Here is a 26,774-nt window from a genome sequence, read left to right on the forward strand (position 1 = left end):
ACTTTTGTTTGGAACTGTTATGTTCAACGCAAGCATTTCAAATGATTTAAATGTATGCATTGTTCTCCGAGTAACGGTAAGAAAGTCTCTAAAGATTGTTGCGACACCACCACCTCGACCAACCGGACGTGGCTCATGAATATAACCGTAGCTTGGAGGAGTAGACTCATTTAGACCAAAATAATCATTTGGCTTAAGCCAGGTTTCAGTGAGGCAAAGTATATCAAAACTGTTGTCTGTGATCATTTCATTTACAATAACTGCTTTTGGATTTAATGATCTAATATTAAGTAGCCCAAACTTTAGGCGTTGGTTTTGCTCATTAAATATATTGTCTTTTGGTTTAATCATGATAAGATTTTTTCTCTGACTTTTAAATACATTATTATTTGGTTGTATTATTCGGGGGACAGACACAGTCTCTATGCATTTGAAAGCAGTAACATTCTTAACAGTAACATTCTTAACAGTTGAGTGAGAAGAACACAGACTGTAGTTAAAATTTGTACTTACTAGTCAAATGGTGCGTAGCGTCTTTGAGATGTTGTCAGACAGAATTTCCGCTCCAATGCTGCTGGGGTGCAGCCCGTCGGGGCGGAAAAGCCTAGGTCGCTCCCAGAACAGATCAAAATTATTTACAAAAAGCAGCTTCTGTTCAATACACCATGACATTAACCAATTATTAAGCATAAATAGTCTACTGAACTTTTCGTTCCCTCGTCGGTAAGTTGGAAGCGGCCCTGTTACGATGATCCTCGCCGTGGGCGATGCGTTGCGAACAGTATCGACCAGACTCCTGAAGTCCCTCTTCAGGATCTCCGACTGCCGCATTCTCACATCATTCACCCCCGCGTGCAGAACTACGGCTCCTACTCTTGCATCCTCCTTCAGAATCGCAGTTACCTGCGCAGACACATCGAGAACACGGGCGCCAGGAAAACAGTGAGTGCGCACCTTACCTTCATTGAAGGAGGCACGTACGTTCCGGACGATTGAGTCTCCGATGACCACAGCGTTGGATTTCGTCTCGCAGAGGGCGGCAAAGCGATTTCTCGTAGAAATCTCGAAGACCGGTCGTGGCGGTGGGGGAGAGGTCATCGCTCCGGTCCTGGATTTCGCCTTCCGCCGTGTGTGTGCAGGTGCAGGAGTGAAGTTCATTTCGGCTCGTCGTGATCTTGAAGCCTGGGCTCTGTGCATAGAAACACACGGAGTAGAAGTGATAGGAGTATTACAATCACGTCGAACACTTACCGCAGCTTTGCGAGCGTCAGCCCGGGATGTTTCCATCGCCGTTTTACGTTCTCGCAGACGTGTTTGCCTCTCGAGTAGATCGTGGATCTGCTTCTCCAATACTTCCAGTTCTGACTGAAGTGCGAAGAAAGATTCATCATCTGCACTCAAAGGTAACGTTAAACACATATCTGAATCATTAGCGGTGTCATAATGAGAACAGTGAGTTAAGCAGTAAAGGCAATATTCAGAAACTAAAGGCTGGGAATGCTAACAGCCTGAGTGCTAATAGAGAATGATCGTATAAAACAAATCTATCTGTGCGTTATATGACGATATTTGGTATGGGATACACTTAAGGATAGGTTTAACCCTCTGTGAGTTATCAATTTACAATATAAATATTAAGAAATAACAGGAATAAACGATATATTTAGAAAAAGTTTGACGGAGCTCTGTCTCAAACCAGGCTCTCTCAGCAAACAGGAAGTGATGAGGTCCAGGTGTGTACCTGTGGGTCCCTGGCCCATTTCCGGGGTAGCGTAGTTGTGCAATTATCTCTCTCTGTCTTCCCCTCTTCCCCTCCTCCACATTTGGCGTAGTGCGGCAGGGTGGTGGCTGTTGTACAGGTGCGGACACAGGGATATATATGTATATATATATATATATATATATATATATATATATATTCCATTCCATTTTCTACCGCTTATCCGAACTACCTCGCGTCACGGGGAGCCTGTGCCTATCTCAGGAGTCATCGGGCATCAAGGCAGGATACACCCTGGATGGAGTGCCAACCCATCGCAGGGCACACACACTCACTCATTCACTCACGCACTCACACCCTATGGACAATTTTTCCAGAGATGCCAATCAACCTACCATGCATGTCTTTGGACCAGGGGAGGAAACCAGAGTACCCGGAGGAAACCCCCGGAGAACATGCAAACTCCACACACACAAGTCGGAAGCGGGAATCGAACCCCCAACCATGGAGGGTATATATATATATGTATATTTATTTTTGTGTGTTTGTTTTGTTTTAGTGATAATACAGTGGAGATTTGTCTGTTGAGTACCCCTTTATAGTATTTAGCGATGTAGGCTGAAATGCAGGAAATGAGAGATCTTGTGGCCCAGTTGAATGCTGATAATGAGAGACTGCTACAGGAACAGGCGCCAGTGGAGCTGATAGATCCTATCGCAGCCTCTAGTAGTGCGTCACGGCCAGTGGCGCCTTTTTACGGTGAATCCAATTTTGGTACTTGAGATGTCCTCGAGAACGCAGCTATCCTTAATTTAATGATAAGTCAGGAGTAGGCATTGAAGAGTGGGTCGAAGAAGCTCAGGCTTGTATGCGCATGCGGAAAATGACAGCTGATGAACAAGCTTCTTGCAGGAGAGGCTCGGGACGGAATTAAATATCGACCAAACATCGATAAAAACAGTACGGAAAGGATTATTTCAGCATTGCGTGAATTATATGGTTGCACCAAGTCGTATATTGCGCTTCAAGAGGCCTTTTACTCACGGCAACAATTGGAGGGAGAAAGGTTGCAAGAGTTTTCCCTGGCGTTGTTGGGTCTATTTGATAGACTTAGACAGCAATCACCACATGCCATTTCAAATGCAGATGTTGTAGTAAGGGATCAATTTCTTGAAGGTGTGTTAGATAATGCATTACGCCGAGAACTAAAACAACTGGTAGGCGCCAGCCTGTTGCAACACTATTGGAAGTGCGAGGGGAAGCCATCCGCTGGGAAAGCGAGGGAACGCCAGGTGGTGAGGTCAATCTGTTCCTCTAGTAAAGGGACATCAACATGGGGTTCAAGGCAATACGTCGGTAATTTCTGAACAGGGGGATCGTTCACAAGAAGTGGGTGAGTTACGGAACATGCTGAATCGAGAGCAACAGCAGATTGATCAGCTTTCTCAAGCTTTTGCCTGGAGCCAAAATCCCCAGTTTCGCGACCCTAGTTCCGGTTCTGTGATTTTTGCCAACGTTGTCAGCAGCCCGGTTATTTTTGCTTGGGAGTGTAATTAGCAACATTGATCTTCTGGCTCTCCAAATCATTCCCAGATTAACCTGTCATCTCGCGACTTAAGGCCAGTTAGATCTAACTTCCCCAATCAGTCGTAAAACTGCTTCCACCGGACTGCAGAGCCTCAGTTATAAATGGCTCCCGCATTTTTCATTACAGCGTTTCTGTGTCTCATTTAGTCTCCTCATGCCCACACCTGGTTGTAAATATTGGGGGTGTGTCAAAACCCTGTTTGATAGATACTGGTTCCATTGTATCGACCATTACAGAGAGCTGCTTTAGGTCTGGGTCTAAACCATGGGGCCAGGGAGGGTTACAGTCATGTCGCTGGTTGGAGAATTTATGATTCTGTTGCATCAGATAAATGCTACTGAATACACATAATGGAGAAAATCAACTGTGAATATTCACCCTTTTGATTAAAGTTAATTTCCACGAGATGCACTTGATACTTGATAATTGTATTCGACAACCCTTAGTGTATGTGTTTATATGCTTGTGTTTTTGTTTTTGTTTCTAGAATTGGGGGATCATTGTTTGTCAGTATCCCTTGTGTTTGGGGTGATTCGGTTGTTTTGCAGTGTTTACGACAAAAGTTTGTGGTGCTGTGTTGGGACAGGAACCGGAGTCTTTGCTGTGTATTGGAGGCAGAACAAATCATTCATTTCGTAGTTGATGAGTGTGTGCTTGTATAATGTTGTTTTATATTCTTGATGGATTCTTTTTTAATATATTAAACACTAGTTTGTATTTTATATTGAATGTGTTTTTTTGAATAAATTATATTACATTTCTTTCGTTGTCTGATACCCGTCTCAGCCACTACGTGTCTGTGTGCTTTTGGTATTCGGGGTACCTGTGGGTCCCCGGCCAATTCCCGGGGTGGCGTAGTCATGCAATTATCCTCTCTCTCTTCCCCTCCAGCCACAATATCATCACTTAACAGAACTAAACCATCTTCGTTCCAAACGAAACAGAAATTAGTCGCTAGGTTGAAGATCAATTATATTTGCAAATGATCGTAAATCATTAGCAATCATTTTTAAAACACCCGCCATCTTAAACAGGGCTAGTACTAGCTGCAGCGGTTCCAGAGCTGACTAATCATGTTTCGAGAGAGGAATAGGACCGCCTACCTTATTATCATAAGGACAAGGAAACACATAAATAAATAAATGTAGAAATACAGAAATAAATGTAGTATTACAAAAAATGGTACAAAGTTTATATTTTTGACATTTATTTATTTAGGCATTTATTTATTGATTTAATTATTTATACAGTTCATTTATGCATATATTAATCTATTTATGCTTGTATTTATTTAATTATGTATTTATTTATTTATTCGTTAATTTATGCATTTATGCGTGTATTAACATATTAATTTATTTATTTATACTTAAGTAATTTCTCTTCCTCCATACCCAGCCTCGCCGGCAATGTTTATGAATGTGATGCAAAAAAACGAAGCAAAAAACATTCAGCAGTGTCAATAGGCAGTGAACATTTTGTGTGACTTACAGTAGGGATGCGTTTTAATACATTTCAAAATTATTTCCTCTGATGTGAGTTTAAGTTACAATTATGTAAATGAAGCCCAAATGTAGATATTATTTGATACAAACATACTGAATTTTTTTGTATGATTGCATACTGATGTAGGATGACTGAAAACCTCAAATTATACTAAACAGTGCAAGATGTTACATGAGTCTTAGAACTTTAACAGGCCCCATTGGCAAAGAAAGACGTGACAGCCCAATTGCCAAAAGAAAATCAGATATACAGTTCATAAGTTGGATAGAGAACGATCAGAAAATAAGTGAAATACAAATATTTTTTTGTTTAGTTATGATAAGACCAGATGAAATTTGTGGATTTTTTTGCATTTTCTAAACTTTTATGAAATAATGCAATAAATAAAAATAAATCAAATTTAAAAGAAATGTTAAATACTGCTGAAACTACTTTATTTATTGCAATGAAAGCAAATATTTCATAAATGGACACGCAAAGGAGGAAAGGTTTGGACCCCAATATGAGTTTCCAAAGAGATGCCTCTGTGGTCAGCATATGTTGTGTTGCCAGATTGAAAGAAATGTCTGATGCACTTCTTATTGTTGTTTAAAGACTGATTTAGCAAAATCCAGCTGACTGTGTAAACTGACAATTGCAAGCACACAAATGTCTTCGTAATCTATCATCCAAATGCAGGGAGTCAGCAGATTTTTATTCAGTTTCCCCTTCCAATGGGTGTTCGGTACAGCCATTACCGCAAGTTAATTTGAACTTATTTGTCATAGTTCCTTTTCTGGACTTTTTCTGAATAGGATCTTATGCATTTCAAACCATGCCAGATTTTTTTTCCCATAGCAATTTATAATGCATTATAAGGATCTGCAATGTTCCCTTTTGTGGTGCTAATGGTACCTGATATTGATTCGGTTTTTACATAATTTAACTATTCAAGTTCAAATACAAGCTGATGCTGTCAGTACATATTGTTTTGTACACTTCAATTCAATTCAAGTTTATTTATATAGCGCTTTTCACAATGTGCATTGTTCCAAAGCAGCTTTACAGGGGCAAACAGGAAAAACAGAAAAGGTAAAACACAGCACAGCGCATGGTGTTTATAGAACAAGCAAGATCATTCGAATAAATAATATCTAATTAATAAATTAATAAATAAATGCAGTCTCCCGGTGACCAAGCCAACACTGCCCTGCTGTGGCGAGGAACCCAAACTCCAATGATTGATTAATGGAGAAAAAAAACCTTGGGAGAAACCAGGCTCAGCCGGGAGCGCCCCTCTGACGTGTCATAGCTGCACTCAGTGACCCCGACTAAAAGCCACCATGCAAATATCCACAAGGAAGAGGGAGAGCCTACCATCTGCAGCCCCACTCGCCGAAAACCGTGCAGGTTTAACCGGTCCCAATCCATGATCGACACCAGAAAACAGGAACAACCAGGGAAAATAGTAATGGCATGTTGTAACTTTATTCCTCTGTTGTGCGACATCAAGTACAAAACAAGGCCAAACCGGACCCATAGAGCCCCAGCAGATGAATCCCCACAACCAACGAGCCCCCTCACTCCCCACAAACACCCACCCAGGAACCACCAATCAGGGCCACTGAATGCAGCTATAACTTCAAACTGCTGACATGTGATGTAAATTTAGCATTAAATACCAAGTATTGTAACTTCAGCATTAATGTGACAAGTAGTCCGTCTTTGCTCTTGGTTGGGAATGTAGTGGTCTGAGCTGGGATGGTCCGATGGTCGTATTTCTCTTGGGTGGTGGTGGATTTGCCTTAGATGGAGCTGGGATGGTCAGTCAGTCTGCAGCTGTAGCTGTAGCTGGCATAATCTCTGGGTGGGGATGCGCATATGTTGATCATCTGGACCTGACGAAATTTCTTCCTACCTCGGGATGGGCATCCCGAGGCGGAGGCAGAAGGAGAATAATTAGCGTAGCAGCTGTTCATTAACTATGCATTAAGTGAAAGCTTGGCTGAAAAGATGTGTCTTTAATCTAGATTTAAATTGGGAGAGTGTGTCTGACCCTCGAATAGTATAAGGAAGGCTATTCCAGAGTTTAGGAGCTACGTACAAGAAAGCTTGAAACCCTTTGGTGGATTTAGTTATCCTAGGTGTCATCAAAAGTCCTAAGTTTTTAGATCTTAGAGAGGGTGATGGGTTGTAACGGGATAAAAGCTCGGATAAGTAGGGGCTAAACCGTTTAAAGCTTTGTAATTAATTAAAATAATTTTAAAATCAATACAATACTAAATGGGTAGCCAGTGAAGCGATGATAAAACTGGGGTTATGTGATCGTATTTTCTTGACCTGGTAAGAACTCTGGCAGATGCATTCTGAATTAACTATAGTTTGTTTATTGATGATACAGGACAACCACTTCAGCAATGATTGTGTGGTAACCACTTACAATATGATGCAGACTTTGCAGAAAACTGCATTGATGGAATTAAAGCAGTTATATTGGACTGACAATGAGGCCACAAGTACCCAATATTTTCTTTATGTTTCATCTGCTGATACTGTGTTAAATACATGGCTTATTGTTCAACACTTGCTAAAGGGGCTAAAATACAGCTTGATGCATTAATTAAAACTTCACGTTTGTCATTAATTATCTACTACAATTTTTACCAAATGTACTTCGAAGTTACTTTAAAGGGAGAGTTCACCCAAAAATAAACATTCTGTCATCACTCAAGTTGTTTCAAATCTGTATAAATGTCTTTGTTCTGGTGATATTTGGAAGAATGCCAACAATCAATCAGTTCTTGGATCCCATTGACTACCATAGTAGGAAAATTACTTTATTTTATTTTTGTTTTGCTGAACACAAAAGAAGAATTTAGGACAGCAAAGAGTTTTTGGGCACCTTTGACTATCATTGTAATTTTTCCTACTATGTTAGTCTATGGGGCCCAATAAATAAACAAATAAATGTATACAGGTTTGAAACAACTGAGTGAGTATTTTATGACAGAATTTTGGGTGAACTTTCCCTTTAAGCATTCTCACCAAAACACTTGAGTGTCTCAGGGGCAGTTTCCCGGACAGGGATTAGTTTAAACCAGGACTAGGCCTTAGTTTAAATATGATAATTAAGTCATTTTTAAAACCATAATTTACAAAAATACATTACTGGTGTACATCTCGAGACACAACCATCACACTTTTTTATTTTAAGATATGTGATTGCAAGTTGTTTTAGATCAAGAAACTTCTAACATTTAAATTAGTCTGGGACTAGGCTTAAACCCTGTCCGGGAAACCGCCCCTCATTGTTCTAGCCCTAAATGTACTAGTTTCACATGTGTGTAGAGTGATGTATTTTAGGCTGCTGTAATTTTGGTGGTTGTGGAGCTGAAGCTGGTTCAAACATATGGCTGTATTTATCCAGCTGGTATAATTTACAATGCAGAGGTTTCAAAGCTACTGTACACGTGTTAGTGGGGGTGTTGATACTTATTTCATATGCAAATTTATAATTTCACTTGCCAAACCTAACAGTGTGATTTAACATTCGTCTTAAAGCGACACCAAAATGGAGCGATTCATTCACATGGGCAGAGAAAGTGGAAAAAGGCCATACATTACGATGTGATGACTGTTTTTGATACAAAAAAACCTCACTGATATTGACTGACTGTCTGATGTATGCAAATAGTGGGAATTTAAAACCTGACTTTTAAAAATTCATGTGTCTATGTTTCTGAGGTTAGCTTATTTCAGAATGTGGAATCTGGATTTTTGGATGGTGAATTACTTTTTCTGCCATTAAGCAGATGTGAGTTTACACATTTCCTGACTGCAGCCTCCAACTACTGTATATGTGCCCATTACGGATCCAGGTGAACCTTGTGCTGTTAAAATCCAAAATGTTTGGAATACATTCAGATTCTAGGACATCACATCCCAAATGTTGTTTCCAATGCCTGCATCAAACATTTTACAGTGTCTTTAATGTATTTCTAAGGCCTTTTAGCACAGTTATTAAGTCCCACTTAATGCCCAGATGGTGTATGTTTGTCTTGGACTATATCCCTGCAACACAACCCAAGCAGAACATCTACATAACTGTGAACATAACAAGTTGAACTTGCAAACCACTTTCTCCCAATAATCATTAATGAAGCGATCTGTGTTACTCTTTGAAGGCAACCAAGTAAACAGTGCGAACCTCCAAAACACATGTTCAGCAGATTGCACAGAGAGAAAGATAATGACGAGGGGAAAAAGGGGGTAGAACGGGAGCAAGAGCGACTTCGCTCTCCAGGAAACGGAAGGGTGCCAAACAAACCGGATTCCGGCTCCAAACCACAGAGCTGAGTGGCATTCCTTCTCTCCGGTGCGATAGCTGTACCTGCCGCTTTAGCCTGACCACAGATGCTACAGGCCAAACCAGACACCATGGAACAGTCATCAAAGCCTACAGAATGTGCCTTACTGAGAACTTTAAAGTGGATGGAGCTACAGGCTATAAAATGTGCACAATCAAGTCTTGTGGTGAAACTCATGCAGACGAATCAAGGATTTTAGCTATAAAAACTTACCTTTACGCACACAAATGACGGAACAAATTATGATTTCGCACAATAAACATAGATACCAACGTGTACAATGCACAAACCAGAAACAAAGTTTAAAAAACATAACAGAAATACTTCATTAGTTATCAATAGAGCGAGCACTGGGGCAAAATAATCAAATTGGCCAAAATAATCAAAAATAGCACAAAAGCATTTTTTGTCTATATGACTGAGCGATACAATAGATTTATATAGATATTGTGTGGAAGCATAATTATACATTTTAGCATTTTCCTTAAACAAGGCTATCATGTTGCTGTTAGTTAAAAAGACCACATATATGATTATTTTTGAGCTTTACACCTCATTCAGTTTAACATGGAAAATGCTGACCAGGATCTTCTTTAAAAGCATCTTATTTGTATCACAGAAGAATGTCGTTTGAGTTGAAAATTACATGAGAGCAAGACCCCTGGGTGATTAAGTACTCCTTGGATTGTAGGTGGGATATTGAAAAGCAGTGGATACTGTCCAGCATTGACAAGGCCCTAAAGAGGAAGCTTCTTTAGGATCCAGGATCGTAGTAACTCCAGTTCTTGCCGACACAACTGATGGTTGAGGTCTGGGAAGGAATGGAAATACGTATTGAGGCCAGCTTTCTTCAACAGAGCATTTGTCTCTTCACCCCAGCTATGGAAAACAAGCTCATCCGCTGCGCCGTGGCATTGGAAAAGCTCAGGTAGGGGGCGTTGTGCTGAACTCTCTACTGCCTGTGAAATGTAAATATGACACAAATATTTATTGGGCATCAATAATATTAATATTATGAGCATAAATAAATATTGCTCATATTATATAAGGACATGAACTACCTGATATACAACTGAATCCTTGTTAAGAAAGCTGGACAGAGCGAAGACACCAGCTACATCCTGATGATATCTGCATGCCATATGCAGTGCCATGGCTCCACCCATGGAGAAGCCACCTAGAAGAAATGTCCAGTGGGTCAAAAAACATTCACCTGACCATGCAGTCTGAAAATGTAATACTTTAAATAAAACGAATAAACCAAAACTATGTGTAATTAATCATTACAAATGATGTAAATTGTCTCATAACTTGATTGGTAAACTAAACATATAAAGGGGGCATTCTTTTGCTGTTTTTGAGGCTTTGATTATGTTTTTTGGGTGATTAACAATTGATGTTCATGTTTCTAAAACAAAAAACGCTGTATATTTCACATATTTCAAGTTTATTTTCACCGGTGTCCCTCTTCCACAAAAGGACTGGATTTCTTCCGGTCCATATACAATCCCTCCATCCGAAACGCACAGATTGGTAAAGCTGACCAGGTCTGTTGTGATTGGTTCCCCGCTTAGAGCGTCTGTGAAGATGTCCCACCCATAGACATGCCAAATTGTTGAGGGCAAATGCCGACTATAAAGACATACGAGTCAACAGTGGAGCTGCTGTTTTCTGGAAAATAACATAACATCGTTCTCATTTTTCAACTAATTTGAATATTTTTCTATTTACGTGGAGTACGCAGAACGTTTTTGCAGCAGTTAAAGATGGTTATAGACTTGAAAATGTATTTATTGTCATACGGAACTGTTAAAACAGAGCAGCAACAGAGCAAATTGGCCAACGCGGTTGTCTTGGTATTTGTTATGCCTTTGGTCAGACCCATACCATGTCAGCAGGCTTACGCTTCTCAGGCTGGCTGTTGTGATAGGTCGGTCCCCCTCTCAGTGCACGTTTTTTCCTAAATTTTAACTTTTAGCAATAAACAGTATCAATGGTGTCAACTTCATCATTTAAAATCGTAAAAGGTGCCGTTAAGTGTGTTATTTCAACGCTTTCACAGAGATTTGAACGGGTGTGTTAATGTGCATCAAATGGTGAATGTGATTCATTTTGGGGTAATTATACCCCATGTCTTTCTTAACTGAAAATAACTTGCCCTAAAATATCTTAAAATATGACACTTTCATTGTTTGTCTCAAGGTGCACACCATTAATGTATTTTCTTAGATATTTTTATAAATAATATTATAATTTTGGCCGCCCATTGACTACCATAGTAGGTAAAAATACAATGGTAGTCAAAAGTGCCCCAGAACAGTTTGCTGTCCTACATTCTTCAAATGTCTTATTTTGTGTTCAACAGAACAAAAAAAAATATATAGTAATTTTGGGAGTCAATGGGGGTTAGATCTGTTTGTGTCAAGAGCGGTGGACAGAACCCAAGTGCAGGCAGTTGAAGGGTTAACAAATATACTTTATTGTAAGAGAAAACAAAACCCACGATGGTGAAAACAGTACCAAACAAAACAAGGAATTAAACTAAAATACTTCCCGCAAGGGGGACAAAAAAAAACCAGACAACGATAATCCAAATGATAAATCCAAAACACAGGGAGCAGAAGAACAGGAACGGGATAATCCACAATACATAAGTGTAGATAATATAGAGACTGACATGTTTGTATTGTCGAAAATGCTAAATTCAGTTGACGCAAATACCCTAAAATTAAAAATTATGTTTATTTTTATCAGGAATGTTTTGATGCTTAATTGTATGTGGGTATATTGTTCGCATCAGTAGTGCGCTTATAAAATGCAGTCTAGGCAGGAAACTAGTTTTAAGCCATGCCTGTGTGTGTAAGGGATCCGCATGCCATTACTTCATCTGAACACGGGTGCAAATGAGATTTCAGAGCTTCAGTGGAGGGGAAAATGATCAGTGAATAATGATTGCATGCAAAACTATCATCAGTTTGAGAAGACTTGGCAGTGCGAAGATTCTACTAAACTTTACCTGAAGAGGATATAAAATGTGTGTGTAGTTCAATGTGGGCTAGGGCAGTCTAAAATCTCTATTCTGCTCAAGTTAAGTAAGGTAAAAAGTAAGCCGTGAATCACATAAAAACGGATGAAAGCTAGTCTTTAGTTCCACATCATGAAATCTCTCAAGTTTTCTTTCAAGCTTGTGCTTAATCTTACACATCTGGGCACAACATCTGGGAAAGTGTAAACGTACCCATCAGTCTGTCAGTACAGGTGGGAGGCGCCATGTTAAGAAAGAGGGTGGATTGAGTTCACATGTTCATTAACAATTTAACAGATATGATTTTTATGTCTCCAGGTCAAATTCATTACCATTTGACCAAAATTGTCAGCTACTTTTCCTCAAAGAGAGTGTTAAACATTGCCTCTGTTCCAATATTAAACTCCACATAGCTCCTACACCCCACTGCTATTTGGCTACAAATTCCACACATGCGTGTTTGCCACCAAGCAGGGCTTTTCCCATTAATTCCAACACGTAAACGATTGGATATCCTACGGCCGTTCCATGGAAAGTTCTGCCGCGTGTCAGTCCGTCAGCCTGAGAAGTGGACTCAGCGTACAGACCACTTTGTTTCTCCGGCGTGTAGAGTGACTCCAATGAGTATTTATAGTTAATGACAAAATGTTATGATTTAGGAAGATAATATTTCAGCAGTCTCACAGAAACATGTGTTTTTTGAATCAGTTTCTTTGGAACTGAGTTCAGGGGGTTTTCTGTCCTTCCACACAGAACCTTTTCACACAAAGCCTTTTTTTGCACTTTTCACATTTTACAACTATTTTGGGCCACTCATATGTTAATGGCTGTTCAGTTAACCCCACCCTGACAGTTGCGTTGGGTGTGAAGGACTAAAACTGTCATCATCTACTCGTCATCATGTGGTTGCAAATATGTATTCTTTCATATTTAAAAAATGATGGAACATCCTATCTGTCCTGTGTCATCCAGGGTCGAAGAGAAGTAGCAGACTTCAATTTTAGTCCGTTCTTTCGTATGGCTTCACAAAAATAACATGATTTTTTTCCAAATCTGTATAAATTTCTTTTTTCTTCTAAACACCAAGAAAGATATTTGGAAGAATGTTAGTACCTAAACAGATTCCACCCCCAATGACTCCCATAGTATTTATTATTCCTACTATGGCAGTCAATGGAATTGAGATCTGTTTGGTTATGCACATTCTTCCAATTTCCTTTTTTGTGTGTTCATCAGAGCAAAAAAAATATACAAGTTTGGAGCAACTTGAGAGTGAGTAAATGATGACAGAATCTACATTTGTTTGTGAACTATCCCTTTTGAGTCGTTATTGACTGACTTTGATCCTTTTTTCATTTTGGAACTTTGTAGAGTAAATTCCCATTTACTTTCATTATATGGAAAAGAATGGCGAGGAAATTCTTAATAAATTCTTTAGTCAAGTGAGAAAGTCATAGTTGCTTTGCTTTGGAATGGTATTCGTTCGCTTAACTTTTTGGATACTTTTCCTTAAAGGAAATCTTAAAGAAATTGTTCCATTGCTCCATCCAATTTTTCCAGGAATTATTCTTAAAGAAACAGAGTTCCATCCAGACACAGATTGAAATCATTTAACTGAATATACAGTTAGGTGAATTCAATACAGTAGCAATACATTATGAGTGTTGTTTTTGCTACATCATCCACAAACAGTATGCTATTCTCTGGGGGGTCTGTTTCTGTTAGATGTAGCATAAACAACACAACTGATGTAATAAAATCAATCTGTTTGTGTTCCGCAGAGCAAAGTCATACGGATTTCAAATGACATGAGGGTGAGTAAATTAAAAATTAAATAATGGTCACTAATCCTTTAATCTCCTTTTAATATCTACTCAGGCAAGAACATTTAACGTGTGGGATTTTACCAGATATATACGAATAATCCTTTATACTGAATGATCTTCTGGCACTTTTATGTCATTGTGATATATTTGTGAACCCGATAACTCAAATATTTTAAGATAAAGCTTAGCAGAAACCAGAGTATCATCCAGAAATTCTTTTTGGCCCATTCTGGCAACATATGAAAGGAACAGGAAACCTGATAAGTTTCACCCTTCATTTTACACAACGCAGGATTGAGTTATGAGCAGTGGTCTGAGACTCTGCTTAATTTGGAACAAGTGGAGTGTGTAAGGCAGAAGAAAGTAATAGGGAAGGGAAAGATAGATGCAGAATAAATGGGAGGAGAAAGGGGTTAAACTAAAATAGATCTCACCGTACCAATAATCATCCTGTGTTTGGGTATTCCTGCTCGGATCTCATCTTGGACAATGGCACTTAAATTACTGCACATGGAATCTATAGACTCCAAATGTTCTGGGCAATCCTGAGAAATCTTGTGACGATCAAACCACACGTGAGACTGAGCCCCCTTCATAGGCGTGTATGGCCTAAAACAACAAATAAAAACAGTCAACGTGACTGTCAGAGAGACTGCAAATTGAAATATAACAATTAGTATTTTTTTAAATGTTCTATCTAGAAGAATGGTTACCTTGCTGATGCTGTGGGGTAAATCATTCGAATATTTTCAAATGCCAGGTTTTGTCCAAACACATCACAAACCCATCGAAGTAATCCTGGCCCGGTGTCTCCTTAATGTAATGAGAGAAAAACATATTCACGCTACTATCCTTCTTACATCACACTATATTAGCCTACTGTTTATACATGTTAAATAACTTACCTATCACTGTGTTAATGCATTTTGTGAAATAACCATATTACATGGAAGCATATTTACACTTCACAAGTTTGCATTAACATGTAATCTGATAAAATAAAGCATATTTTGCGTTCTGTCCGAGGGGACGGCCCCGAGCTTGGAATTTTGGCCCGAACCCCGAGTTCCCCCCTCTTTAACTGGGATAGATGCCAGTAGAGAGTGAGGCGATGGGGTGGAGGAGGGATGCTGCAAAAACAGTCGCGAGACAGTTATATTGCGTCTTCTCCGCACTGATTGGTTCGATTACATTATCATGCTCCTCTCGAATTTAGTTAAATAAACTTCATTAAAACATCAGGAACATGTTAAGTATTTACATCAATAAAATGAATGTGGATGTTTTGTGGATTATTTTGTATTTGAACAAATATTCATGTGAATGGTGCTTGCTCCAAAAACCATCATGATGCTGTGGAGTTCTGGGTGTCTCCCAGGATGTTACTGGAGTCAAGTTTATGAATTGGATTCCTAGATATTGATAAGTCCCTTCAATCAATATCCATTGGACTTCTTTGGCCAATTTTATCCTTCACCTTTACAAGTTTGGTGTCAAACACTTTTAAAAAGTAATAATACATGTCTCACATAATTTCAGGCATTGTTTGAATTCAACGCACAAAATGTACATGGCACATAATATATTCAGATATACGAGTTGTTTGGGGATTTTTAAACTACATGTGTGAGCAACAATGATGCAAACAACACAATTTGTTTTACTTATATGATGTATCGTTTCCACTTCATGTCCTGAAATACCGTGAATTAAAATAGAGTTTATACTTGTTTTGCATTTACGTGTTGTGGGTAGATATAGGGTTAGGAACAACTCTATGAAATATACACTGGAGAGTGTGTGGACAACAGTCAGTCACTCCCTGCCCTGTATTAAAACTATGCACACTTTTCTGCCTTTCTAAAGGTTGCTGTGTGGTTACAGCCGGGCGTCCTCTAAACGCAGTATACCTCACTATAAACACTACGTTTGTAAGTTTGCATAATGACATAACAAGGGGCAAATTGTAACTGAAAATGCAGTCCATGTTTTTAAACGCGTCTCAAAACTCCTGCGTTATGAACCATTGTTTTTCATCTGGGCATTTAGACGTCACGCAACCCCTTTTAATAGTATCTGCTCGCTATCTGGATAACAATGCGTTTACATGATAAATATTTTAATCTATGAAAAAATCACCTGAACCATGAAGAAAGATAACTGACGCGGTGTGTTTTCCAGTTTGACTCACGACATTCCTCTGTAGCGTAACTGCGGCCGCCATATTCATCTGACGTTTCTCGCGATACTCCCTCAGTATTCCTGACGTCACAGATCACATTCATGCATGCGAGACGAGTGAGGAAAGCCCAAACCGCACTGAATCTCCGCAAGTGACAGATTAGTTTGTTGTTTCAGCAATAGAAGCAAACGTGGGTTAACTTTACTCTGTAGGCCTACTCTTTTAGTAAGCACCACAATGGTGAGTGTTCAGTTTCTGGGGTTAGTGGCTTTTCAACTAAACTTTCGTCTGTGTGAACTGATCAATTGTCCAGGATCACGAGCAACAATATCAAACCAGTGCTTTGACTAATAGAAACTGTAATTAAATGAATACTACATTGTACAGAATCACATAAAACATGAACACAAAGGTGACAACAACCTTCAAGGCCTGACATTTATATAAAAAACTTTACATGAGGCAAGGCAAGGCAATAAACCTTTTTCTTTATTTTATAATAAATTCAACCTTTATCATAAAGTTCCCATATAATACATACCTTAATTTTATCCAGTGTGGCTACATGTTTCTTATAGCCTAGTCCTTACAACTTTACTATTAGGCTACTACCAATAATCTTTTCAATTGAAATTAAATAGGAGTTCTTAGATCTTCTTTCACAGCCTTTGTACTTATTTACCAAAATGAACAATTCGGGGAACAGTTTTGGAACAATTCATTTATAATCTCCAGCCTTTCACCATTGACTGTTACAGTAAAAAATCCTGATAAGAATATATACAGTTTGTATGAGAGAAAGCAACATAATTCGGCCATAGAAATTTTGTGGATGTTCACAAGTCCCCCTAAACACATACTTGAGTCTTATCTTTTATAAACTAAGTGCCGTTTCATTGTGATTCTGGTATGTTTCAGTTGCTCTGAGAGCCTAAGACCACACAAACGGCGTCCTAAATCTCACCTCTTTCCACCTTCTCTCACAATGTGGGAGGGATAGTCTATGTTATATATATGTGCGTGCCTCACTCCAATACTGACAAATTACCAGAGTCATATGACTTGCATGTTAAATCAATCTGGAATCACACTGTCTGATTATGTCTGCCCTCTATAGGGAGTTTACTGATGGATCTATAACATTGAGAGATATTGTTAGACTAATGTTGTTATTTGGTGTAATTTTTATGTAATAGTTTAAATACTGTAACTGCTTTACAGTGTTAAAACATTCATTTTTTACTATCATCCACCCTTGTTTAACATTTGATTGCATCGTTTGCAAGTTCAGAAATGTTTATTTATAGGTAACTCAGCTGTGAATGTGCTTATTTTGCTTATTCAGATTATTCTGTTTATGCACTTCTGTTTTGTATGGCATAAAGGAACACAAACTCAGCTAGCTCCTCGTGTTTCAAGACTTCAACATTTCTGAAATTTGTGATTATAGACTCTTCACTCAAACCTGTCATGTTTTACAAGTAAGTATCTACTCATGTTGGAAAAAGAGAAGGTGTTTTATCTTTCTGATTGGAGAAATTACATACAATTAAGCTTTTGAGAAAGTGGATACACTGCATGGAACCAACAAAAAGAACCGCGATGAATAATTTTTCACAAATATATGACTATATAATATATACCAAACAGTATATTATTGTGTACTTTTTTGTTACAAAAACTGGTTATCAATTTCCACTAAACCCAGTAAATTTAAATATCAAATTGAATATTTTTTGACAGTTTCTTTGAACGCACGCGCTGGCCCAAAGTTAACTTCCAGTTTGTGTTTGGTTATAAAATAACTTTGGTTATAATATTAATATGTAATTGTATATTAATTGTATTAAATTGAAACTACTCAACAGCTATAGATTCTTCGCGGACTATTATGCCGGACGTTGGGCCACATAACGTTTGTTTATGCTATTGCTGCTGAAACCGTTTAAAAATGTTTTTATTTAAACATAGCAATATTTGACTGTCACATAAACGATTTGGATGTTTGAATCCACAGATGAACATTCCGAATTCTTTGATTGATATTTCAGCATATTTTGATAATGCAGTTTTTACTTGGGAAAAAAGGCACTTTGAACGACTTGATTTTAGTTATATAAGACACGATGGACATGTAACAAAGGAAGTCATGTCGAACAGCCTAACAACTTCTACTGCTTTTATCATATTAGACATCTTGAGAAGGGAGGAACAGCACTCTGACGGCTGTGATTTTTCACGATGCTGTTTTTCTTTGAGTTTTCTTTTCATGTTGTTCATTTTTAAACATGATCTCACTAGTTCCTCCCCCAGGAGACATTCATGGCGCACTACTTAGTGCTCATCAGTCAGTGTTGATGAAAGACTTGCCACATTCATTCTAAGCATAGCAATGACTGAAACAACTAACCATTCTGAGTCAGCCCATTCTGAGGTGATTTAAATTTTCTCTGCAAATAGAGAAGATGGCCTCCAGATGAGTACTCAAAGTCAGGTCAACCTCTGGTCATTCACACATATAAAATGTCTCTTCCACTGAAATACACGTAATCCCTGTTATTATGATTTAAAGGGAAATGTAAAAAGAATGTGTTTAAAATAAAGTATTTCTACATAACAATGTACACAGTGGACAATAGCATGTATGACAATAGTATGTTTACAACTATGCCATCCTATTACGTTAATAATCAGATCGATATCTTAAAGGGATACTCCAGCCAAAAATAAAAGTTCTGTTATCATTTACTCACCCTCAAGTTTTTCCAAATCTGTATATATTCCTTTGTTCTGATAAACACAAAGAAAGATATTTGAAAAATTGTTAGCAACTGACATTTCTGAGACATCATTGACTACCATAGTAGGATAAAGAAAATGTTTTGTGTTGAACATAAAAATGTAATTTTTGGAAGAATTTAGGAAAGCGAATTTCAAGACAAACCATCAGAATAGATATGCAATAATGCAATTGGGAATGGCATTCCAATTGTGTTTTTCAGTCACATAAGTGCATGTTGCAGATACAGAACCCCAAATAACGACACCACCTGTCTTTCATATTGATTTTTAAAGGTCCAGATCAAACTTTTTGCATGGAACACTCTGCTACATGCCTTGACCAGCATTTTGGCGTGGATAGAAAGTACGGCACACTTTCATCTCTCATGTGGTCTGCAACAGCCTGGAGTTCAACTGGTGATATCAGAAGGGCTTTAACACGCCTCCAACCGCCCCCCCCCCCCCACTAACTACTCAAACCTGTGTCCTGCTTCCACCTCTACAGCAGCATGCAATGTTGGCTTCACACTCACTGCATTTATGGCTTCACTTCAAAGCCCTTTACTGTAGCTCTTCCAGAGAGCACCACATAACTCAACCAACATGAAAGCAAAGCCCATCATAAATTTTTGCTAGAATTTGAAACAAACATACCGAGGCCAAACAAATTAAAAACATGGCAGAACAACGCCACTGTCCTGTGAACTTGTTTATCTGGTTTGCGGCGTCAGTTGTTGCAGGTTTCACTTGCTGCATTTAACAACAGTTTCCCTATAGGCACCAGTCATAATTTTTTTAAACGTACACGTTATAAAGAGGTATTTGGTTTTTAGGAATGTGCATGGAAGGGCTAAGGTTAGTTTTTATATGTGATTTTATTTTCTAGTTTGACTTGGATGTCTACCATTGTTTTCTCTGTTCTGCCTTTTATAGGGGAAACTTGGAAGAATGCCTGTCAGCACAGGGGTCAAAGATAAAAGCGAAAACTTACTACAATGTTATATTTAATGAGGAGCTTTAACAAACCGTGTAAGACATTAACTGTGTGAACAAATTAAATTACTCCATTTGCTTAACCTTGGAAAAACAAGCCATCATGTATATTGCCTACAGATAATTGAACATGATTTAGCTAATGTTTACAATGTTTAGAAAATGACTACGTACTGTGCACATTTTAATCACAGATCTACATTACAGATTGAACCCTATCCATCTACATTCTGATGTTATGTTCCCACCAAACGCGAATGAAAGTTAAGCGCGAGTGATTTACATTTTAAGTCAATGCAAAGACTCGATAGGACATCCTGTGGCGCGAATTGAGCGTTTCGAGTGTTTGAAAAATCTAAACTGGTAAAAATTTGCGCCCGCGTTAACCAATCAGGAGCTTTATCTAGTAGTGACGTTTGGTGGAACCGTTCAATCAGAACCACAGTTTTAATTTAAACTGCTAAATTTGGTTTAGTTGACTGTTCCAGCAGAAAACAGGCAGCTTCGGCGTCGTTTTGAAAACATCTGTCTTTCATTTTTGCAGGTCGTCGGAAGAGGCTTATTATTTTGTGACCAAACGCGACTTGCGCGAATGAATCGCGCTATTCGCGCGTAGTTGGACGCTTGAACATTTTGAGTTTACTGCATCATTCGCGCGTCAAATTCAATTCACTTCACTTCAGACGCGAATTCGCGTCATGGGAGGGGCTTCTGCCAGGCAGCTCCAGTCTCGTCTACATTGGTCAAATTGTGTAAAGATCGTTTTTGGCCGCTTACCAGATGGTCCGACCTCCTCACCCACTTTCTTCCAGGCAAGATCCTTTTTGTTTCTGTTTCGATAAAAGGAAGATGTATCGTACATTTCCAGGTCTCCACGTACAGCAACGATGATTTTGTCCTTGTTGTTTGGGATTTCTGCCTCCGCTCTCAACATCATCATCACCTCACTACCAGCATCTCTCTCATCCCTCCATTGTTGTTTACGTTTGTGTCGCTGCGTGGTAGGGGCCATTACCGGTGAATTGTCCTCATGCTGAAAACGTGACTTGTCGCATAATGTTACGTGACTTCACTCCCTGAGACGTAAGAAGAAAGCAAATATATATATATTTTTACTACGGAAAATGACAAAGTAGTAACGCACAGTGACTTGGATAAGTACCTTTAATCTGATTAATGGTTTGGAAATAGTAACGCGTAAGATTACTCGTTACTGAAAAATGTGGTTAGATTAGTAACGCGTTACCGGCATCACTGCTCACTACAAGAGCAAGCTTCATATTTTTCAACTCGCGCGAATCACGCCGCAAATAGGTCTATCGCGTCTTTGCATTGACTTAACATGTAAATCACTCGCGCTTCATTCGCGTGTGGTCTGAACACACAGTTAGGCACGCATGTGATAAACAGCCACAAAAACCGCTTTCATCCTTTGGACATTAACATACTTCGACGCGCGCTAGTCATACAGGATAAACTTTGCTGGCTGAAGTCCTTAAAGTTCGGTTTAAAGATAAGGGACGTACCAAGCACAATGTTCTCTCACCATTCTAACACGCACGCACGCACGCCCGCACACACACACACACACACACACAAACACACACACACTGTTTGTCGTAGCTCGCGGTTGTCAGACTAGAAATGAAAACAGATTGTGTTTTTCTGTATTTTTGCAGCGTCTTCTGTGTTTACATAACATTTCCAGAGTTTTGCAGACTGCGCGTTGTAAAAGACCACCCACTGACCCAACGACGGAATCCAATGGTGTGGTTGAAGGGATCTCGTGTTCTGCTTCTCCTTAGCGATTTCTAATTTAAGTTATTTAAGAACTGTTACAATTTAGTTGAATTTATATGACTCTGTTGTTAAGACCGATCTGACTCCAATTTTAATATAATGTAAAATAACTTGTATGACATTTCAAATGTATTTGTTGATCAAAATTACCTTTTCTATAAATCTCCAATCACAAGTAGCCTATTTATTATTTAAAGTTATTCTTTCGATTGGGACCTGCAGTCGCACAGAGTCTCACGCCGGCCGGGTTCATGGATCTCACGGACACAGTTCTGATCTAGTCAGATGTTGCCAGGTAAACTAATATCATTAAGTTTGGCCGCGATATGCTTGCTCAGAAACATAACATTAGTTATTTTAGTCACGATCATGCAACGTGCTAAGCCAGATGATAGGTGGAAATCTGTAACATGTGAGCTTTAGTAATGCCCCATTTATAATTTAAAGTCTAGTATAAACTAGTCCATCCTATCCTGACACATCGATTTTGCAGTGACAGAACAGGTTCCTTTCAATTTACTGGTAATAACAGACTTTGAAGAATTCAGATAATATCAACAATAACAATTTATTTCACAATTTAAAACATACAATTTAAAATCATAGAATGCACATACAAAGAAATTCATAATTTAATAAGCAAAGATTATCAATGTAAAATAATAAAATAAAACCACAAAGTTTATCATACCTGGTAAAATCGAGACACGCAGTTGCAGTGTGGGAAGTTCTGGTTACAGAATCTTCCCTGAGTCTTTTGCCAATGCACCTTATGTACCCAAATGTAACAAAGACTCATTGAATTCAATGTGAAAAGAATAATGAATACAATGGTCATTCTGATTTCATTTAGTTTAACACGTGGCTGACGAGATCATCAAATGGGATGCCAATTAATCCGTGAACAGGATTCCCTGATAAAGCCTTAGCCAATCCTCTTAGAGGAGTGGAGGTAATGTTCTTAAGTAAAATAAACCTCTAATACAGTCTTTGTTAGGTTTGAAGGAACTAGACCCTTTTACCCATCGCACCAAGACGTTTAAAAACCAACATGATGTTCAAATCTTCATAACACCACAAAACATTATAAACACAATATGGAATGTGAAAGCACTTTTCCAATGATCAAGGCCTGAAGAGATGAAGGGGATGAGAGAGGTGTGATAAGAAGAGGGGTTCAGTTCATGGACAACAACCCCTGATGGGAGGAAAGTATCATTCCTCAGGATCTAGCAACAAATGGGGTTTGATTGTTTTCTTTCCCAGCATCACAAACAACCTTAATTCTTAGGACTTTTCCAGTTGCCTTTTATGATGTTCCTTGGCAAAATGTGGTTCTCCATGTGTAATGTAATTAAATAGCTTAAACAAAGCGTGCCTCCATGATTTTTTGTATTCAAATAATTAGTCAAGTTACTCGAGGAATCGTTGCAGCCCCGCAGCAGGTAAATGTTAAGACTTTGTATTTTTTTATTTGTTTGCTGTGGCTCTGTGTTTAATTGTTCAATTAATGTTTTATCAAAAGCAGTTTGTTGCAGCTTAAGAATCAACTGAAACTCGTAAGTGTAATTTATTATTCATGTTTTATGGAGTCTAACGCAGTTTCGTTGCTTTGTTTACAACCGCTGGGTCACGTGTTGTTAGTTGCGTTTGTTTTGCGTATTATTGGGAGATATTGGAAGGCGTGTCCAACGCCAGCTAAAGTATTTAAACAGTCGTTCTAAGCCCAGTTTGCTTAACTTCACAGATCAACTTGCCAGCACCGCACGGTCCTGTAGATTCGTCCTCTAAAATATTAGGAAAATTAGACCCTTCCTATCAGAGCATGCTACGCAAGTCCTAGTACAGGCCCCAGATAGCAAGATGATATTGATTAAATGTTGAAATTTCACCAGAACCATCATTTTGGTTGAGGTTGAATATTCAATGCTAAATATTGTTGAATCAATGTTGATAATTTGTCGATTTATATTTATTGAAAAGACAAACGTTGAATCAATGTCTATAACTAATTGTTTAATCAATGTTCAAAAGATAAACATTGAATCAAAGTTGATTTTTGGTCAGCTTAATTTCCCCGGGTCTAAAAACTTTAATGCAAATCAATATGCTGACAAAAACTGACAGCATAAGATCTGCCAAAGCAAATTTGCCAACTGTAGATAAAAAATATATAGTTTTACCCTTTACCAGAGCACCTGTGTAATTTACTTATTTTTATATAATTTAAAATGATAAATAGGTCATTATATTTATCAATTTACTGCATGTTAAAGTAAAAATATCACCCAACTGTTAGGTGTGTACATTGTGAACTAGTGCAGCACATGCTTATGGAATATGGAAGCTATGAGAAAAGAAAATAAATAAATAAATAAAATAACTATTTTCCATCCATCCATCCATTTTCTACCGCTTATCCGGGGCCGGGTCGCGGGGGCAGCAGTCTAAGCAGGGATGCCCAGACTTCCCTCTCCCTAGCCACTTCCTCCAGCTCTTCCGGGGGGACACCGAGGCGTTCCCAGGCCAGCCGGGAGACATAGTCCCTCCAGCGTGTCCTAGGTCTTCCCCGGGGTCTTCTCCCGGTGGGACATGCCCGGAACACCTTACCGGGAAGGCGTCCAGGGGGCATCCGGAAAAGATGCCCGAGCCACCTCAGCTGGCCCCTCTCGATGTGGAGGAGCAGCGGATCTACTCTGAGCTCCTCCCGAGTGACCGAGCTTCTCACCCTATCTCTAAGGGATCGCCCGGCCACCCTGCGGAGAAAGCTCATTTCGGCCGCCTGTATCCGGGATCTTGTCCTTTCGGTCATGACCCACAGCTCATGACCATAGGTGAGAGTAGGAACGTAGATTGACCGGTAAATCGAGAGCTTCGCTTTGCGGCTCAGCTCCTTCTTCACCACGACAGACCGGTACAGCGACTGCATTACTGCAGAAGCTGCACCGATCCGTCTGTCAATCTCCCGCTCCATCCTTCCCTCACTCGTGAACAAGACCCCCAGATACTTGAACTCCTCCACTTGAGGCAGGAACTCTCCACCTACCTGAAGTGAGCAAGCCACCCTTTTCCGGCTGAGAAAAATAACTATTTTATTTTAAATAATTTAAATAGTTTAGTATAATTGTCAAAAATACAACTTTAATAGAGACAATTTAGATTTGTATTCCCTTCCTGTCGAATGTGTTATAATGCAGTCCTGTAGGTGGCGGTAATAAACCTTCAAGCTGGTTGCTGCCAACGGTCAAACAAATCAAAGAACGAAAAAGCAGACGTTGAGCGCGAAAGTCTGAGGAGCAGCGCAGGGACAGCGGGTCTTTTTTAGAGGCAAGTACAAAATACACTTTTAAGTTTAATATATTTTTACTTGTTTCTGATGATAAAGATATTACGTGTTACAAATCATGTTGCGGTATTTGCTGTTTGCGTGGTTTACTGTAACTTTCTGAGGGTTACGATATTTATAAGTTGTTTGTCCCTAAATGCTCGGTTTAAACGTTCCCGGTTACTTTTACCTGAAAAAGGAATAAGATATTACCTCCATTTTACTGTATTTATCGAGGCAGAGTCCGTGCACTGGACGAAAAAAGCCTACTTAGTTTGAGCCTACACGGAACACATAATTACCGACAGTAGGTGTTTTGAGGAAAATGTTTTTTAATTATAAGTAACGTTAAGAAATAATTGACGATGGGACGTTGAATTCATTTAAAATAATGCGAACCCCGAGGTCAAAGAGTGAAGAATACCGAGAGGCGAATGTCTGGTGCCTTTTGGGAAACAGCCGCTGGGTGGCGCTTCGATAGCGCGGCCGCTATTTTAGAAAATGCCAACTGAACAACAGCACAGACATACAGAATAGCGCAATAGAAACATTCTCAAATTAAGTCATCTGTAAATTTTATGAGACATACAGTAAATGTTGTATTGTCTTATATGTGTTTTAAGTTATCAGTTCTGGAATCCAACCATTTACCCAACTTTATTACTTTATTTTCATTGTATGCAACTTTACACATTTATTTCTATTATTAGTTAATATTACTCCAATAGGTCTGAAATTAAAAGTGTATGATTTACGCTCCATCAAACACTACAAACATTATGATCTTATAGGAGCATACTGAAAAATAATCATTTAAACCCTTGGTATTAATGTTAAATCCAAAATCACACATAGAAAATAAATTTTATAATGGTTTTAATGGAAAGGGCTAATGGTTGATAGTGGTAACCAATAGAATTTCTGTGATGGTTTCAATTATAATTTTTTAGAAAGGATGCATTACTGAAAAACAATAGAAATGAACATGGGCGGGCTGACGGATTTGACCCATTTATTTAAATAATAAAACGTATTTGTGTTCCAGTAAAAGAGTCAGGCAGTGCCATCTCCAGTAATGCAAACCATAAAACAACTTGGAATGACAGAAGGGGTATGTATTTTTATTTTTTATTGATTCCCTCAAGAGCATTATAGGCTTAGAGAGTCAACATCAAAATGTATTTTACAGTCATTTTTAACAATCTTTTACACAGATTTATCAGTCTGTAACATTGAAAGTAATGCTGCTGCCATGCAACCACGTAGAGGATATGGTAAGCATGTATTTCATATTTAATACACTCTTCTTCCTATGGCTTTTTACTGCAGCAAGTTAAAACTGAAAAAACACTTTTATGTCAATGATCTGTTTTTGGTTTCTGCTATTATTATTGTGCAGCACTTTAGTGAACTGCTTTATAGACTAAACAAATATTAAGATAAATAATTTTCCCCATCTCACTCTATGTGTCCTTTCAGCAGATGAGCAAGTTGATTACCGGCCCTTCAATGAGATGCATCCAATTGGAAGTAATGGTATGTCTATCAGTGTAATAAGATGTACAGTGTTTTTTTACAAAACAACAAAGCAGTAAAAAAACTAAAACGTTTGATATTGTTTTAAAAATGTATATTTGCGCGAGTCGGCACCATTGTCAAAAATATCCATGTTTACATGGATC

The 26,774-nt window shown here is 38.7% G+C and overlaps 2 protein-coding genes across 2 annotated transcripts; both read right to left on the bottom strand.

The window, feature by feature from the left end:
• Positions 1–516: 516 nt before the first annotated feature.
• LOC130432372 (uncharacterized) lies at positions 517–1,690 on the bottom strand. Its single transcript, XM_056761705.1, has 2 exons — positions 1,252–1,690; positions 517–1,189 (listed from the first exon to the last, which is right to left on the bottom strand). Exons 1-2 carry the CDS (start codon positions 1,389–1,391, stop codon positions 517–519), a joined length of 813 nt encoding a protein of 270 aa, XP_056617683.1. The 5' UTR covers positions 1,392–1,690.
• A 7,771-nt stretch (positions 1,691–9,461) lies between these two features.
• lyplal1 (lysophospholipase like 1) lies at positions 9,462–16,248 on the bottom strand. Its single transcript, XM_056761640.1, has 5 exons — positions 16,151–16,248; positions 14,725–14,824; positions 14,451–14,620; positions 10,222–10,337; positions 9,462–10,119 (listed from the first exon to the last, which is right to left on the bottom strand). The coding sequence occupies exons 1-5, from the start codon at positions 16,239–16,241 to the stop codon at positions 9,898–9,900; spliced, it is 699 nt and encodes a 232-aa protein (XP_056617618.1). The 5' UTR covers positions 16,242–16,248; the 3' UTR covers positions 9,462–9,897.
• Between the last annotated feature and the right edge of the window lie 10,526 nt (positions 16,249–26,774).

This window comes from Triplophysa dalaica, chromosome 12, assembly GCF_015846415.1.
Source record: "Triplophysa dalaica isolate WHDGS20190420 chromosome 12, ASM1584641v1, whole genome shotgun sequence".
Lineage (NCBI taxonomy): Eukaryota > Metazoa > Chordata > Actinopteri > Cypriniformes > Nemacheilidae > Triplophysa > Triplophysa dalaica.